Source organism: Myripristis murdjan, chromosome 21 (assembly GCF_902150065.1).
Source record: "Myripristis murdjan chromosome 21, fMyrMur1.1, whole genome shotgun sequence".
NCBI classification, from domain to species: Eukaryota; Metazoa; Chordata; class Actinopteri; order Holocentriformes; family Holocentridae; genus Myripristis; species Myripristis murdjan.
In genome coordinates, this window is record NC_044000.1 from 803,456 (window position 1) to 819,160 (window position 15,705).

A 15,705-nucleotide genomic window follows, 5' to 3' on the forward strand; every position below is an offset into this window, starting at 1 on the left:
TGATTGTGAGGTTTTGGTGATGTGCGCCAGTCAGCCAAACTTCCACTACACCAGCTCCGCTCCACCTTGCGCTGAAAGTAGACGTGGTTTCAGATGGCGAGCTTTCAGATGGCGAACCTATTTTTCTTCAGCTGTCTTGAGGTGAAAGGTCAAGGGACCTCTTTGAAAATGGCTATGCCTTTTTCCTCTCTCCACAATTTAGCTTAACTTTGGAGCATTGCTAAGCCTCCTTGCCAGCCATCTACAAACGTTTATGTGTGCATGTTGCTCATCATATGCCAGTACTGTAACAGATTTCTGTGACATAATATTGAGCACACTGGAAACAGGACTGGGCTTATAGAGGTTTGAATTTCATAAAGAACCAAATAATCATTAGTAATGTGTAATATTGGTCCATTTAATACACACACACTGTCAAAAACAAATCATTAGGTGAGGGCCTCGCCAATATCCTGTCCTGTTAATGCCATAACTCTACCAGATCAGGCTCAGTTTAGACAATGTTGCAGAAAAATCTACAGCAATTACATTTTGTACATTTAGTCAGGTTTGAGATCATATCTCCAGCTCAGGCTGGATTGTTAGGATCTTAGTTAATTCCAGCATGGTACCATGATAGGATGCCACCTGTGCAATAAGTCCAGTCATGAAATTTCCTCACTACTAAATATTCCACAATCAACTGTTAGTGGTACTATAACAAAGTGGAAGCGATTGGGAACGACAGCAACTCAGCCATGAAGTGGTAGGCCATGTAAAATTACAGATCAGTGGATGCTGAGGCGCATAGTGCGCAGAGGTCGCCAACTTTCTGCAGAGTCAATAACTACAGACCTCCAAACTTCATGTGATCTTCAGATTAGCTCAAGAACAGTGTGTAGAGAGCTTCAAGGAATGGGTTTCCATGGTCGAGCAGCTGCATCCAAGCCTTTCATCACCAAGCGCAATGCAAAGTGTTGGATGCAGTGGTGTAAAGCACGCTGCCACTGGACTCTAGAGCAGTGGAGACGTGTTCTCTGGAGTGACCAATCACGCTTCTCCATCTGGCAATCTGATGGACGAGTCTGGGTTTGGCGGTTGCCAGGAGAACGGTACTTGTCTGACTGCATTGTGCCAAGTGTTAAGTTTGGTGGAGGGGGTATTATGGTGTGGGGTTGTTTTTCGGGAATTGGGCTCGGCCCCTTAGTTCCAGTGAAAGGAACTCTTATACCCCTTTTCCACCAAAGAGGTTCCAGGGCTGGTTCGGAGCCAGTGCCTGACTTAGCACTGGTTCTTTGTTTTTCCACCGCCCAAGCACCGGCCAAACTGGTTCCAAACCGGTTTCTGGCAAGCACCAACTTCGAGCAGGGGCTAAACAGGGGACAGAGAAAGAACCGATGATGCAACCCACACCGTCATTGGTGGGCGGGGTTACAGACCCAAACAGGAACCGCGACCGTCGTTCGTTCCGACTACGAATACAACGGGTAGCCAGCAATAATTGTGTTTTTTGCCTCTGGATCGCAATGTAGGCTTGTAAAGACATGAGCAGCACTTGCATTGCTACTATGAGGTCGTCCATGTTGGTTATTGTGATTCCTGTGACACTCGCACATCCACACCCACACGTGATAACGGTTTACGCTGACGTAATGACGTGGGTCTTACTTGGGTCCGCTTGGCTCTTGGCCAATGGAAAAGCAAACCGGTTCTTTGTTGGAACCAGTTAAGCACTGGCTCTAGCACCAGCACCGAACTAGCACCAGGTTCTTTTTGGTGGAAAAGGGGCATTAATGCTTCAGCATACCGAGACATTTTGGACAATTTCATGCTCCCAACTTTGTGGGAACAGTTTGGAGATGGCCCCTTCCTGTTCCAACATGACTGCGCAACAGTGCACAAAGCAAGGTCCATAAAGACATGGATGAGCCAGTTTGGTGTGGAAGAACTTGACTGGCCTGCATAGAGTCCTGACCTCAACCCGACAGAACACCTTTGGGATGAATTAGAGCGGAGACTGCGAGCCAGGCCTTCTCGTCCAACATCAGTGTCTGACCTCACAAATGCACTTCTGGAAGAATGATCAAAAATTCCCATAAACACACTCCTAAATCTTGTGGAAAGCCTTCCTAGAAGAGTTGAAGCTGTTATAGCTGCAAAGGGTGGGCTGACATCATATTAAATCCCATAGTTTAAGAATGGGATGTCACTCACGTTAATATGCGCATGATGTTATTTGAAAATGCCGGCTTAGTGTGGCTGGAACATAGAAAAAAGGTGCTATGTTTTCAGATTTACCCTGTTTAGTGTAGTTTGGCCTTACTAGTTAAGCTGCTGTAGGGGACATTTGTAGCAGGTAAACTGCACATCAGCTGATAGCAATCCACTTGTAGAGATGCTCAGAAGCCTGATTTCTGAAAGCTTGGAGCATGAGCATTCTGGACGTGGGTCCTTACAAAGTAGCGATATGTTCTCAACAATCTGTGTTCCAAGGTTAGAGGCTAAATCTCTGCTTTAGTTCCAAAAAATTCACAATATGCAACCATTCTTGCTAACTGTCCTAACTTCTGTCCACTTTTCTCATTAGGCGCTATCCTGGGACGATCAGAAACGCAGGAGTGCATCCACTACAACTACAACCCATCAGCGGTGGAGAGCCGGGGGAACCACAGTGCTATTGTGACCTGTTCTGGTGAGAAGGACAAAAGACTCCACTGCTTTGCTACCTGGAGGAATGTGTCCGGCACAGTGGAGGTGGTCAAGCAAGGCTGCTGGTTGGATGACGTCAATTGTTATGACAGGTATTATCTGTGTTTGCTCTGTATCTGTCACCATGAATTCACATCATGAGCAGCTTGTTTGATAGATTGCTCTATCTGGATCCATTGTAGGTGGAACCACAGGCCTTGATTACATCTTATGCAGTGGTTTGCGGTTAACATAGGCTAACACTGACATTAACATTGATAGTCAATTCTCATTCATACCAATGGATGCTTCTGAGTGTTTAGTCCACCTGATTTGAATGTCTTTGGACTGTGGAAGGATGTCCAAAAGAACATCTAAATTCAACACATAAAGCGCTGGGGAATAAACAGGGGTAGGTCAAACTGCTGTGTGTCCATAAAGGACCATGCCAGTGATTTTGCATGGCTAGCCTATTATCTATAAAGTATATATACTTAATGTTTGTGCTAAGCTTTTCTGTAATCATTCCACTACCATATGAAATTTTCTTTCAGACTGATAGTGTATTCAGAAAGTATTGAGACCCCTTCACTTTTTTCACTTTTGTTATGTTGCAGCCTGATGCTACAGTCGTTCAAATTCATTTTTTCTCCAACTGATCTACACTCAGAACCCCATAATGACAAAGTGAAAACAGAATTTTACAATTTTTTGAAAATGTATTAAAAAGGAAAAATTGAAATATCACATTGACATAAGTATTCTGACTCTTTACTCAGTACTTAGTTGAAGCACCTTTTGCAGCAATTACAGCCTCGAGTCTTTTTGGGTACGACACAAAAAGCTTTGCACACCTGGATAGGGGGATTTTCTGCCGTTCTTTGCAAATCCTCTCAAGCTCGGTCAGGTTGGATGGGGACCATCGGTGGACAACTATTTTCAAGTCTTTCCAGAGATGTTCAATAGTGTTCAAGTCAGAGCTCTGGCTGGGCCGCTCTAGGACATTCACAGAGTTGTCCCTGAGTCACTCCTGTGTTGTCTTGGCTGAGTGCTTGGGGTCACTGTCATATTGGAAGGTGAACCTTTGGCCCAGTCTGAGGTCCTGAGTGCTGTGGAACAGGTTTTCATTGAGGATATCTCTGTACTTTGCTCCGCTCAGCTTTCTCTCAACCCTGTCCAGTCTCCCAGTCCCTGCTGCTGAAAAACACCCCCACATCATGGTGCTGCCACTACCATACTTAACTGTTGGGATGGTATTGGGCAGGTGATGAGCGGTGCCTGGTTTCCTCCAGACATAATGTTTGGAATTGAGGCAGTTCAATCTTAGTTTAATCAGACCAGAGAATCTTGTTTCTCACAGTCTGGGTGCTTTTTGCAAACTCCTAGTGGGCTTTCATGTGTTTTGCAATGAGGAAAGGCCATCAAGCCACTCTGCCATAAAACCCAGATCAGTGGAGGCTGCAGTGATGGTTGTCCTGCTGGAGCTTTGTCCCATCTCCACTCAGTCAGACTGACCATTGGGTTCTTGGTAACCTTTCTTACTGAGGCCCTTCTCCCACGATTGCCCAATTTGGCTGGGCAACCAGCTCTTGGAAGAGTCCTGGTTGTGCCAAACATCTTCCTTCTTTTTTTTTTTTCTTTTATTTTTTTTTATTTATTTATTTATTTTTTTTTTTGGCATTTCTGCTTTGACAGTCACAGTAGAGATAGACAGGAAAGGCAGGGGAGAGAGAGGGAATGACGTGCAGCAAAGGACCTGAGGTCGGATTCGAACCCCAGTCGCTGCGATCGTGACTGAGCTCTGGTACATGGTGCGCGTTCTTAACCGGTGAGCCACCGGGGTGCCCCATGCCAAACATCTTCCATTTGAGAATTATTGAGGCCACTGTGCTCTTGGGAAGCTTCAGTGCAACAAAAAATTTTTGTAGATTTCCCTAGATCTGTGCCTTGCAACAATCCTGTCTCTGAGCTCTGCAGACAGTTCCTGTGACATCATGGCTTGGTTTTTGCTCTGATATGCATTGTCAGCTTTGAGGTCTTCTATAGAGAGGTGTAGGCCTTTCCAAATTATGTCCAATCAATTTAATTTACCACAGGTGGACTCTAATCAAGGTGTAGAAACATATTAACAATGATCAAGAGAAATGGGAGGCACCTGAGCTAAATTTCAAGTGTTGTTGTAAAGGGTCTGAATACTTAGTGTGATATTTCAGTTTTTCCTTTTTAATAAATTTGCAAACATTTCTAAAATTCTGTTTTCAGTTTGTCATTATAGGGTACTTAGTGTAGATTAATGAGAGAAAAAATGAATTTAAACAATTGTAGCATCAGGCTGCAACATAACAAAAGTGAAAAAATGAAGAGGGTCTGAATGCTTTCTGAATGCACTGTAAACTCTCTTCATACTGCTATTCCATAACTGTAATAAGGTTGTCTGTATAAATTTTCCTGAAAGCAGCAGTGGTATTGTGTTTTGGTGACTTGAAATTGAGTGAAGTGAAACAGTCCCCCTGCTGGAAAATAGTCCCCAGGGAAACACTTGCTTTACACACAATTATCAGTTCAGTGGTTCATAAATGGTGTTGACTTTGTTAGCCAGAGAAGCAGAACATTATAAGGTGGGTGTTTCAACCAAATTATTTACAATTCATATTTGAAAATTGAGAGATTTTGATTAAATGTTGTTAAAGTTTTATTACCCCTGCAAGATTTGCAAAATGGTTTATTGCAATGTAAAAATGTTGGTAGATTGTAGTAAATGGGGCAAACATTTAAAAACACTGGTATGGTCCTTTAAGTTGCGATATGGGGATTATCAATAACATACAACAATGGATAATTCTGTTTCGATTGATAAAGGTTTTTAATGTCCTGTGAAAGGTGTTGAGTACACAGGAGTGCTGTGGATTGATGCCAACAGTAAACTCAGAGGACTCAGTTTGACATGTTCAAACACTCCATGAACTGCTAGGAAGAGTCATGTTTAGTATCACCTGATTTTGACACTGGAGGTGGTTTCAAACAAACTTTACTTAAAATATCCTTCTAGTCAGGGTGGGAGTTCTCAAGAAGCCATTTTGCTGTACATCATTCATGGTAGCCTATACATCCGCTGATGTTAGTCACACCTCAGGTCTCCTTTGTTGTGTAGGTTTTGCCACTCCCTCCCATTCTTCCAAATCACACATCACCTGTATTATCATCTCCCCATTCAACATGCCTGCCAGAAAATATTTCAGTCTTCTTTCTAGCGTGACATATGGAAAGACAGACATGAGAAAGACGGCCAGAACTGGCCTCTCTTGTCTTAGCATGTTGCTGAACTTTATTACCTCCCACCTGCAGTGACTGGATCAATTTGTTTTTGTACGGTATGGCGTGCTGCCATATTATTACTCAATGGAGTTCAACAGGTAGCCCAGGAGCTTCCTGGTGTTTATGTGACCAACATGTAAACAACCAGTAAAATATATAAATATATGTAATTGTTTTTTGTATGTATGTCTCCAGTAAACTGGAGCACTTACTTTTGTTTTGAATCTGGTGCACTTTTCGGCAAATTCACTTCTGTTGTTTCAGAAACATGGGGAAAAAAATGATTAGCAAATCAGCAAAAAATTACCACATTAGTAAAAAAAAAAAAAAAAAAAAAGGCAAAAAATAAATTACATATTAAAATATTGGATAAGGGATGCTGATCTGATGTTTTAATAATAAATAAATATTAAAAATTCACAAATAATAAATAAAATTTGTTGCAAAACATTGTAAACAAAATACTGTGGTGCTACAGAGATGCTTCAGCCTACAAATTGTATTTTTCAGATGGAAGAAAACATGTTTGTTTGGTACAGAGCCCAGCAAAAATCACACCATCAGTGACAATGTCAGTGAAAATAAAAATTATAATGCAAAACTTATCAGTTATATTAAAATGACAAATTGCATCACAATGTCTATAAATTTAATCACAATATGCTTTTTTTTTTAACCATGTCATTCAGCTTTAGTGGTTAGGAATACAATTAGGGCAGTCAAAATAGACACAGACACAGGCCTTAATTACTTGTGTGCGTGTGTGTGTGTGTGTGTGTGTGTGAGGAAAGAGAGACACACAGAGACACAGAATGAACAGTGACATTCCATGAATTTGAACTGACCATGGTCATGTAGTTAGAATCAAAATTATAATGGTTTTATACTTTAATGACAGGAGGAAGATGTACACCACACCATAACAAAGACATCCAAAGCTGTTACAAACTGCAAGCCCACAGCTGATACTGGTGTCAGTATGCTGTTTTAGTCCTTCCTGTGCCTGGGTCTTCCTGTGGCTGTCACATATAGGTAGATTGCTTGAATCAGATAATTTCTACCAGATGAAGGCTAGGTATCTGACATATTATGGTGACATGCCCCTTTTCTTCACACAGGAACGAATGTGTGGAGAAGAAGGATGCACCAGAAGTGTTCTTCTGCTGCTGTGAAGGCAGCTTGTGCAATGAGAAGTTCTTCTACATCCCAGACACACAGGCACAAATTCCAAGTAAGTTGAGTGTATCTCTACATGTCCATTTACACCAGTTTTATGGGAAAAAAAAGTCTTGTGCCTGGTTCACAAAAGATGCTGCTATTGTTTTCAGCATGCCCAGTTGTCATCTACATTTCAGGAAGAAGATCGTCCTTAAAGTCTTAAAATGTCTTAAATTTAGTTTTAGAAATATAAAACCTTAACCCTCTTGGATCCCTTTAAATCACTGTACCTTGGGCCCCCTTGGTACATTTTTTGTACTGAGAGCATTAATATGGTGTTTTTATATATTAATGATTGATTTCAACTTCAATTGATTAATTGCTTTCACTGACTTCAGAGCTCCCCATTAATATAAAATATTCATTAATTTTCAGGATTTTAACCCATTAAATGCCAGTTTGTTAATGCAATGTTCCTGTAAAAAAAAAATGCAAATTTTACTTTGTGCTATAAACTAAATGCTATGGATCCCCCCCAACCCCCCACCCCCACCCCCTTATATTAACACAGTCTGGGATATGTTAATGATTTATGGCAACATTGTTCATTAAGTGTAATTATTTTTTGTGCAATGGTAGATAAAAAAAAAAAAAGCCTCCATTGGGTCCCCTAGAGAACAAAAATGTACCTCTTCTTAAAACTGCTGTAAAAAAATACTGTATTTTTTTTTTTTTTTTTTTTTTTACTTTGAGTTAATTTTTTTAATCAGCATCACTCTAGATCACAAATAGAAAAAGTTATTTATTTTTAAGAATTTTAACCCTTTAAATACCAGTTTCAAATATGATGCCCAGGGTTTCCCCCAGAAAACTTGATAAGCCTGGTGGTCGGGCCGCTGGGGGGGGGGGTTTGACTCCAATAATTTAACAACATGTTAAATTATTATTATTATTTTAAAAATGTAAATTACTTATCAAACACACCTGTGATAACATAGATTTAAAAATAAGCCAGAGTGATACCTCTTCTCTGAATAGACAAGCTAAGCCAGTGTACTGCTGTTAGCCAGTGAAAATAGAGAAGAGTGGCGACTCTTCACTTTGTTACACAATCTATGTCAGTGCGCTGCGGTAGCTGGAAATTTTCCGTGCCTTTGCCAGACATACGTTCATATTCCACTCAAAAACGACATTTCATTCATACCATAAGATGTCGCCATTGCGCTTTCAACCGTATCACCAGATGCGGTTAAGAGCTCTATATACCGTCTTTGGTATCACTGTTTCTGGTGCATAAAAAAAACTATTTAAAATAAATAAACAAGCGACGCTTAGCCTGGCGGGGGGGCAAGAAAAGCCTGGCGGCCTGCCAGGCCTATAAAGCACTGGGGGAAACCCTGGATGCCACTAACATTTCAAAGTAAGAAAAACACAAAAAGTATTTTCCATGAACTAAATTCTATGGATTTTTTTTCTTCTTATATTTACTCGGTCTTGGATATGTTAATCAGTAACAACATTACTTATTGCATTATCATTTTTTTGTGCAATGTCAGATGTAAAAAAGACATCACTTTCAGAGCCTTAAGTACAAAAAATGTATCTTTACTTAAAATTGCTATGAAAATATTATATATTGAATTTTTCTTTAAATTCTTAAAATGTCCCGATCATAACTACAAAATACTTAATTTTTTTTTTTTAGTTTTAACCCTGTAAATATCAGTTTCTGATGTGAAGCCACTAGTCCTGGTCAACTCCAGGACCACCCTCATTCCCTGGTTTCTTTCGGGGGGTGCCCCTTCGGCTTTCCCAGTGTAAATTTGCATGCGCCAGGCATACAGTGTTCCAACTTTGCACAGCATCCAGATTTTCAGTCCATATTGGGCTGGCTTGCTTGGGATGTACTGTTTGAACAAGCATCGCCCCCTGAACCCCACAAGCTGCTCATTGATGCAGATGTCTGATCCTGAGTTAAAAAGCGTAGGGAGGTGGCTTGCCCATTTCTCCCACAGGTCGTGGAATGCCGCCAGCTTGTCCACCCTGTGGTGGCAGGGTCTCATCAGACAGTCATTGAAGCACAATTGAGCGCTAATCAGGACAAATTGTTTGCAGGTCATGATGGCCTGAAACATGGCCCAACCGGACCATTGATCCCACAAGCTCTTTGTTGCCTCGTTGTAGGACCTGTACAACCTAGCCAGGATGAGAAGCCCCAGGAAAGCCTCCTTTTCTTAAGCATCCACATCTTTCCGTTCACGGGACCCCCTCCTCTCTTGGAGATTGGTGTTGACAGTTACCAGCTGGAGGATTTCTGTAGTGTAGAGGAGGTCGAAGCAACTCTTGATGTCCCTTATGCTGGCCAGGGTGTACGCAGTTGGCCCGAGGATGATGCCGCTGGGGTAAGGGGTGTAGCAGAGTGAAGACCAGGAAATCATTACATTCTTGGAGGTCCACTCACCTGCTGTTGCCCCCTCTTCCTCTGAAGACTCTGTCTCCTCTTCACTGTTGGAAGACAGTTCTGACATCCCCACCGCATAATCCACATCACTCTCATCAGATTGCTCAGATTTGGAGGAGGAAGAGGACAAGGAGGACAAGAGGGATAACTCTGTCCCCTCTTTCTCTGTTCTCTGCACCGTGCAAATGGCAGCAGCTTGACTTGCTGTAAACCTTTTTCCAACTATTGTGCCAAAATGAACCCCGGAGCTGTTGCACAAATTTATCTTCCACTGCATTTTTATAAACTGATAAAAGTTTATTTTTGTTACCAGAATCTTGAAGCTCGGCAAGATGTTTGATCTTAAAGCATGAACCACAGGTGCCATAGGTGACTTGCTGGTGCTCTGGACATTTGTTTTAGTTTAGTTAGTTTTTTTTTTTTCTGAAACAGAGAAAGAGAGAGACAAATACGAAGGAATGAACCATTCCCCTAAATAGCCTTATTTTATTAGTTGCTTCTACCCTCTGATACTGTCACATTTGATCATATGTCCGTGGGCACGCATGCACACACTTTTTTTTTTTTTTAACTCACATCAATGTACTTATGCCTTAACAACACAGACAAATGATTTTTGTTTGAATTATATTCTCCCGGGTTTATTTTTACTGCACACCTGCCCACCTGCAGGAAACCAAGTAAACAGGGGTCACTGTACTATATTATGGTGACATCTTGTTAAAAGTGGTAAAAATTGTAACATTGAAGACAAAACATGTATTAAGGTAAATCAGAGTAACAAAATGAGTTACACAGCACACTGTAGATATATTAAAAGAAATTTAGGTGAGGAAAAAAAAAGTTCAAAGTTTTTTTCATTTTATATGCATTAATGTGAAAAGTCATTAAATAATCTTAAAATTGAATTCATGATGTCTTAGAGTCAAATTCGAATTTGATAATTCAAATTTGTGGTGATAATAATTCAATGCGTGGTGACACAGTGAGAGTGCTGTGGCACAAAATATACCATATGGACAAAGGTATTGGGCTACCTACACATCACACCTACAGGAGCATTTATAACACCCTATTCTAAATCCATAGCCATTAATATGGAGTTGCTCCCTCTTTGCAGCTATAACAGCTTCCACTATTCTAGGAAAGTTTTGTACAAGATTTTTGTGTGTTTGAGGGAATTTTTGCCCATTAATCCAGAAGAGCACTTGTCAGGTCGGACTCTGGTGTTGGATGAGAGGGCCAGGCTCACCATCAGTTCATTTCAAAGGTGTTGGATGGGTTTGAGGTCAGGGCTCTGTGCAGACCAGTCATGTTCTCCCACACCAAACTCAACTAACCATGCCTTGCTTTGTGCACTGAAGCACAGTCATGCTGGAGCAGAAAAGGGCTTTCCCCAAACTGTTCCCACAACATTAAGATTTCCCTTCACTGGAACTAAGGTGCTGAGACTGACCCCAGAAAAACAAGCCCATAGCATTATCCCACCTCCACCAAACTCACCAGTTGGCACAATGCAGTCAGGCAGGGAACGTTCTCATGGCATTCGCCAAACCCAGACCTCATCAGACCAGATTTATTACATTATTACCCAACAAGTATACACCATACCTAGAAAACTGGTACTGCTATATTTTACAGTATTTTATGTATAGTTTTATACCTTACTTATACCTTTTATATCCAAAACAAATTTAGGCCTCCTTACCTTTATTTAACAGGAATTCTCCTTTTAATAGGAAATTCAGATTAAATAATTTGTCTTAAAAAGGTTAGAAAGCCTTAACTTAAACTCTCTTATACCTGTATACTCTATACCCTACTCTACCCTATACCATCCAACTCTGCTAACAGAGTTGGATGGGGGTTATGTTTTTGTTAGTGAGTTATGTTTTCATTTCTTTGTTTGTGCACTTGGTGGAAAGGTCAATCAGTTTCTTCAGTTTTTGCCATGACAAATCATGACAATTGTTTCTCACTCATTGTTGAATATAAACAGCAATTTGTTGAAAGACATCTTTGTCCCAAGACATGCCATCTTGCCAAGAAAAACGAACCTAATTGAATTCAACCTGAATTTATCAGCAACAGCAGCCCATATACAGTTATGTCTCATGATAGATTCAAAATGATAATGTGTGTATTCTGTAACTGTGGAGACAGAAACGCTCCGTCCCTTGTGCCAGTGACTGACCTGTGAATGCAGTGGCATGTACTGCAGCTGCCAGAGAACCATGTGCCACGGCTTGTCCTGTGTCATGCCTGAGGGATTGTTGTGTCTTTCAGATTACAGGGACTGATTTGTCCTCCTCATCCCTGTTGAGCTAATGGACCTGCCTGCTAAACATCCTCTTATCATGAAGAATACCTTGACTCACTAGAGGTCATGACTTCAGTCACACTTTCTGTCCTGCAAGCTTAACACTTACCCCATTCATTTTTGAACTGCATATAAAAGGATAGTCCACCCATTTTGAAAAATGTAATATTTCACTTCCCTCCTAGCAATTATGCAGTGTGGTGCTGTAGTGACTGTACAGTGACTGTAGTCGTGCTATCTTCCTCTCATTGTTACTGAGTGCTGGATACTGGCTGGATGCTCCAAATGCTAACTCCTGCCACTGAGGTGGACATAGGTGAACCACAGGAAAGTAAATACTGTTAGACTCCTGCCATTGAGGTGGACATAGGTGAACCACAGGAAAGTAAATACTAATGAGTAATGAGTCCAAACCTTAGTAAGTTAAGACTCATTTGCATATTTTATTTAGTACCTCATCTCCTTTTCATCCATCTTTCAAGCCATCCATATCATCAGTTTATTTAACAAATATGCTACTCATAGAGTAAGCTTCTGCTTACTCTACTCTCTGCTTTCCTCTTTGTGAGGTGCACGCTTCTTTGCAAAAATAGACAGAGGAAAATAATCTGCTGATATATACAGTCCATTCAGAAAGTATTCAGACCCCCTTCACTTTTTTCACTTGCTTATGTTGCAGACTAATGCTACAATCATTTAAATTCATTTTTTCTCTCGATCTACACTCAGTACCCCATAATGATGAAGTGAAGACAGAATTGCAGAAATTTTTCCAAATTTATTAAAGAGGAAAAACTGAAATAGCACATTGACACAGGTATTCAGACCTTTTACTCAGTACTTAGATGAAGCACCTTTGGCAGCAATTACAGCCTCGAGTCTTTTTGGGTGTGATGCAACTAGCTTTGCACACCTGGATTGGGGGATTCTTCTTTGCAAATCCTCTCAAGCATGGTCAGGTTGGATGGGGACCATCAGTGGACAGCCACTTTCAGGTCTCTCCAGAGATGTTCAATAAGGTTCAAGTCGGAGTCCTGGCTAGGCCACTCTAGGACATTCACAGAGTTGTCCCTGAGCCACTCCTGTGTTATCTTGGCTATGCACTTAGAGTCACTGTCATGTTGGAAGGTGAACCTTTGGCGCAGTCTGAGGTTTTCATTGAGGATGCTGTATTTTGCTTCACTCAGCTTTCCCTCAACCCTGACCAGTCTCCCAGTCCCTGCTGCTGAAAAACACCACCATGCGTCACTGTTGGGATGATATTGGGCAGGTGATGAGCGGTGCCTGGTTTCCTCCAGACATTTAGAATTGGGGCCAGACAGTTCAATCTTGGTTTCATCAGACCAAAGAATCTCGTTTCTCACAGTCTGGGAGTCCTTCAGGTACTTTTTTTGCTAACTCCAAAGTGGGCTTTCATGTTTTTTGCACTGAGGAGAGGCTTCAACAAAATGTAACAAGCAGTACCCTCCATGGAAGAGACTATTAGAGGCAAAAATAAGGGCAACATGGAGAGAAGTTAGCCAGCTAGCTAACTAGAAAGGAAACAAGGTGAACAAAGGGGCACCTACAACAAGCTCTCCATACCTGAGGCACTTGAAACTGCCAAACAGAGACAAACAGCTCTGGCCACCCGGCTGAAGAAATACACCAAGGAGGTAGAGGCCAGGAGAATAAACAAGATGTTCTCCACGGAAGCAGCCAAGATGTACTCTCAGTGGCAGGGAAATAGCAACTGGTCAGACACACCAAGAAGTGAGATGGAAAAATACTGGACGAACGTATGGGAAAGAGAGGCATCACACAACACCGATGCCCAATGGCTAGTGGACCTGAGAACTGACCACAGCAACCTTCCAGAACAAGAGCAAGTAACCATTTCAATGGCAGACATCCAAGAGCGAGTGTCAAAGATGAAGAGCTGGACAGCACCGGCGCCTGATATGATCCACACCTACTGGCTGAAGAAGCTAACTGCACTCCATGAACACCTAGCAGGACAAATGAACCAGCTGCTGAGGGATGAGACCCACCCAGAGTGGTTAACCCATTCATTTTAACTGATCTGATTCTGCTGCCAATGTTGAGAAACCCCATTATTTATTAATGTAATTGTAATTAATATCAAATAGATGTGACACATCTTTGCATAAATTTACTCCCAAATATTTGATGTGCGATGAGTTCCAGTTAAAATTAGGGGGGGGGGGGGGGGGGGGGGGGGGGGGGTGCTAGCTGGCAGCCTGGCAGCTGGCACACATGGACTGCGAGTGGAGAAAGTGGGGGTTGCTGGTTGAGTTAAGGCTGATGTTGCTTTTTTTCAGCTCAAAGAGGCTAATCCAGGCTCTTATCCCACTCACAGCTAAAACTAAGTGCTGGTTGAGTGATGGTGGTAATGCAAAGGCATAACCACATGCCAGTGCAACTCAGGTCACTCAACTCTTTTCTCTCTCACTCTGCATTGATAAATGCATGTTTTGAAGTCATAAGTAACTTGTTCACACTTGGATTGTTTGGCACCTAATTGGCTTGTAGTTCAGTTTATGCTGAAGATTTAAATGTGCCAGGAGATTATTTTTGATTAGCAGATTCCAGTCTTCAAGAAATGATGCAGAATTAACTGTACCTTTTTAAAAAGTAAGTTTCAAATTAATGATTTGTATCATTTGAGGACAAGAGACAAGTTATCATTTGAGACAAGTTAAGGATTCTCTTCCTGTAAAGCTTCTCTATTGTGTGTGGATGAGAGAGACAGAAAGTGGAGTGGGTCAGCATGAAATCCTTGGTCTTGACCATCGTACTCACTAGCACTAAGCCCAGACAAATATGGCAGAATTCTAGCCAGGGCTGGTGAGACATTCAGTAATACAGATTTTCCAGCCTGACTTGCCCTGCGTAAGGCCACACCAGTCCATGCAGTAAATGCCGTGAGGCAAAATGTTGTTGTCTTTTGTGGTGTTGCAACTTTATTTAGAATGACCATTCTCTATCTTATTTTCCCTCTTCAGCCACTTCCAACCCGGTGCCCCAAAAGCCCCAGGTGTTGACTACTTTGATGTACTCATTGGTGCCCATAATGGGCATCACTGCCATCATCCTCTTCTCCTTCTGGATGTACCGCCACCACAAGTTGGCCTACCCACCAGTCCTGGTTCCCACCCAGGTGAGAACAGACACAGTTACATTGTCTCTTTTTTCTCATATTGAAATAGCTTGACATTACTACTCATATAAGAACTGGCATGTGAACAAATCCATGTCAGGCTTTTGTTTTTGGGGCAGGCCTGGTTACACCTCTAAGAAAGTATGTTATAAGGGAAAATTGTGGCAAATACTATTCTGTGGTGCAAAAAACAGGCCCAGGCTGACTGTCATGCACATGCTATACCCAGCTGCCTTTGCACTAAAGTGGGATTATATATTCTGGGTTTCCTCCAGCAGGCTGCAGACAGAGATGCAACATTCTTAAAATCCCACTCTGCTTAATGTAACACCACCTCTCCTCACTTTTAAAACCCTATGAAATGTCTAGTGCCATCATGTCCTGAAGTTCCATAGTTTGATGTGGCATAGAATCATAGAATTTGATAGCTGTTATTTCCAGACCTGGAAAAGTGCAGAAGAAATATAAATACCAAAAAGTTCAAGAAAAGTCATGTAAATTGTTTACATTGTCCCTGTCTGCCTCACTAGCTGCCTGGCATCAGAAAAGCAATAAACAAATGTATTTGCTATGGTATAGAGACAGAATGCAGTGTGTCATACACCAAAAACTATGCCCAGC

The 15,705-nt window shown here is 41.6% G+C and overlaps 1 protein-coding gene across 1 annotated transcript in view; it reads left to right on the forward strand.

Annotated features, from left to right (window-relative positions):
- acvr2aa (activin A receptor type 2Aa) overlaps positions 1-15,705 on the forward strand; it is a 65,920-nt gene that overhangs the window by 24,811 nt on the left and 25,404 nt on the right. The window contains exons 2-4 of the mRNA XM_030081220.1: positions 2,570-2,783; positions 7,104-7,216; positions 14,930-15,084. Coding sequence (XP_029937080.1) covers positions 2,570-2,783; positions 7,104-7,216; positions 14,930-15,084 — 482 coding nt within the window. The remainder of the gene's footprint in view (positions 1-2,569; positions 2,784-7,103; positions 7,217-14,929; positions 15,085-15,705) is intronic.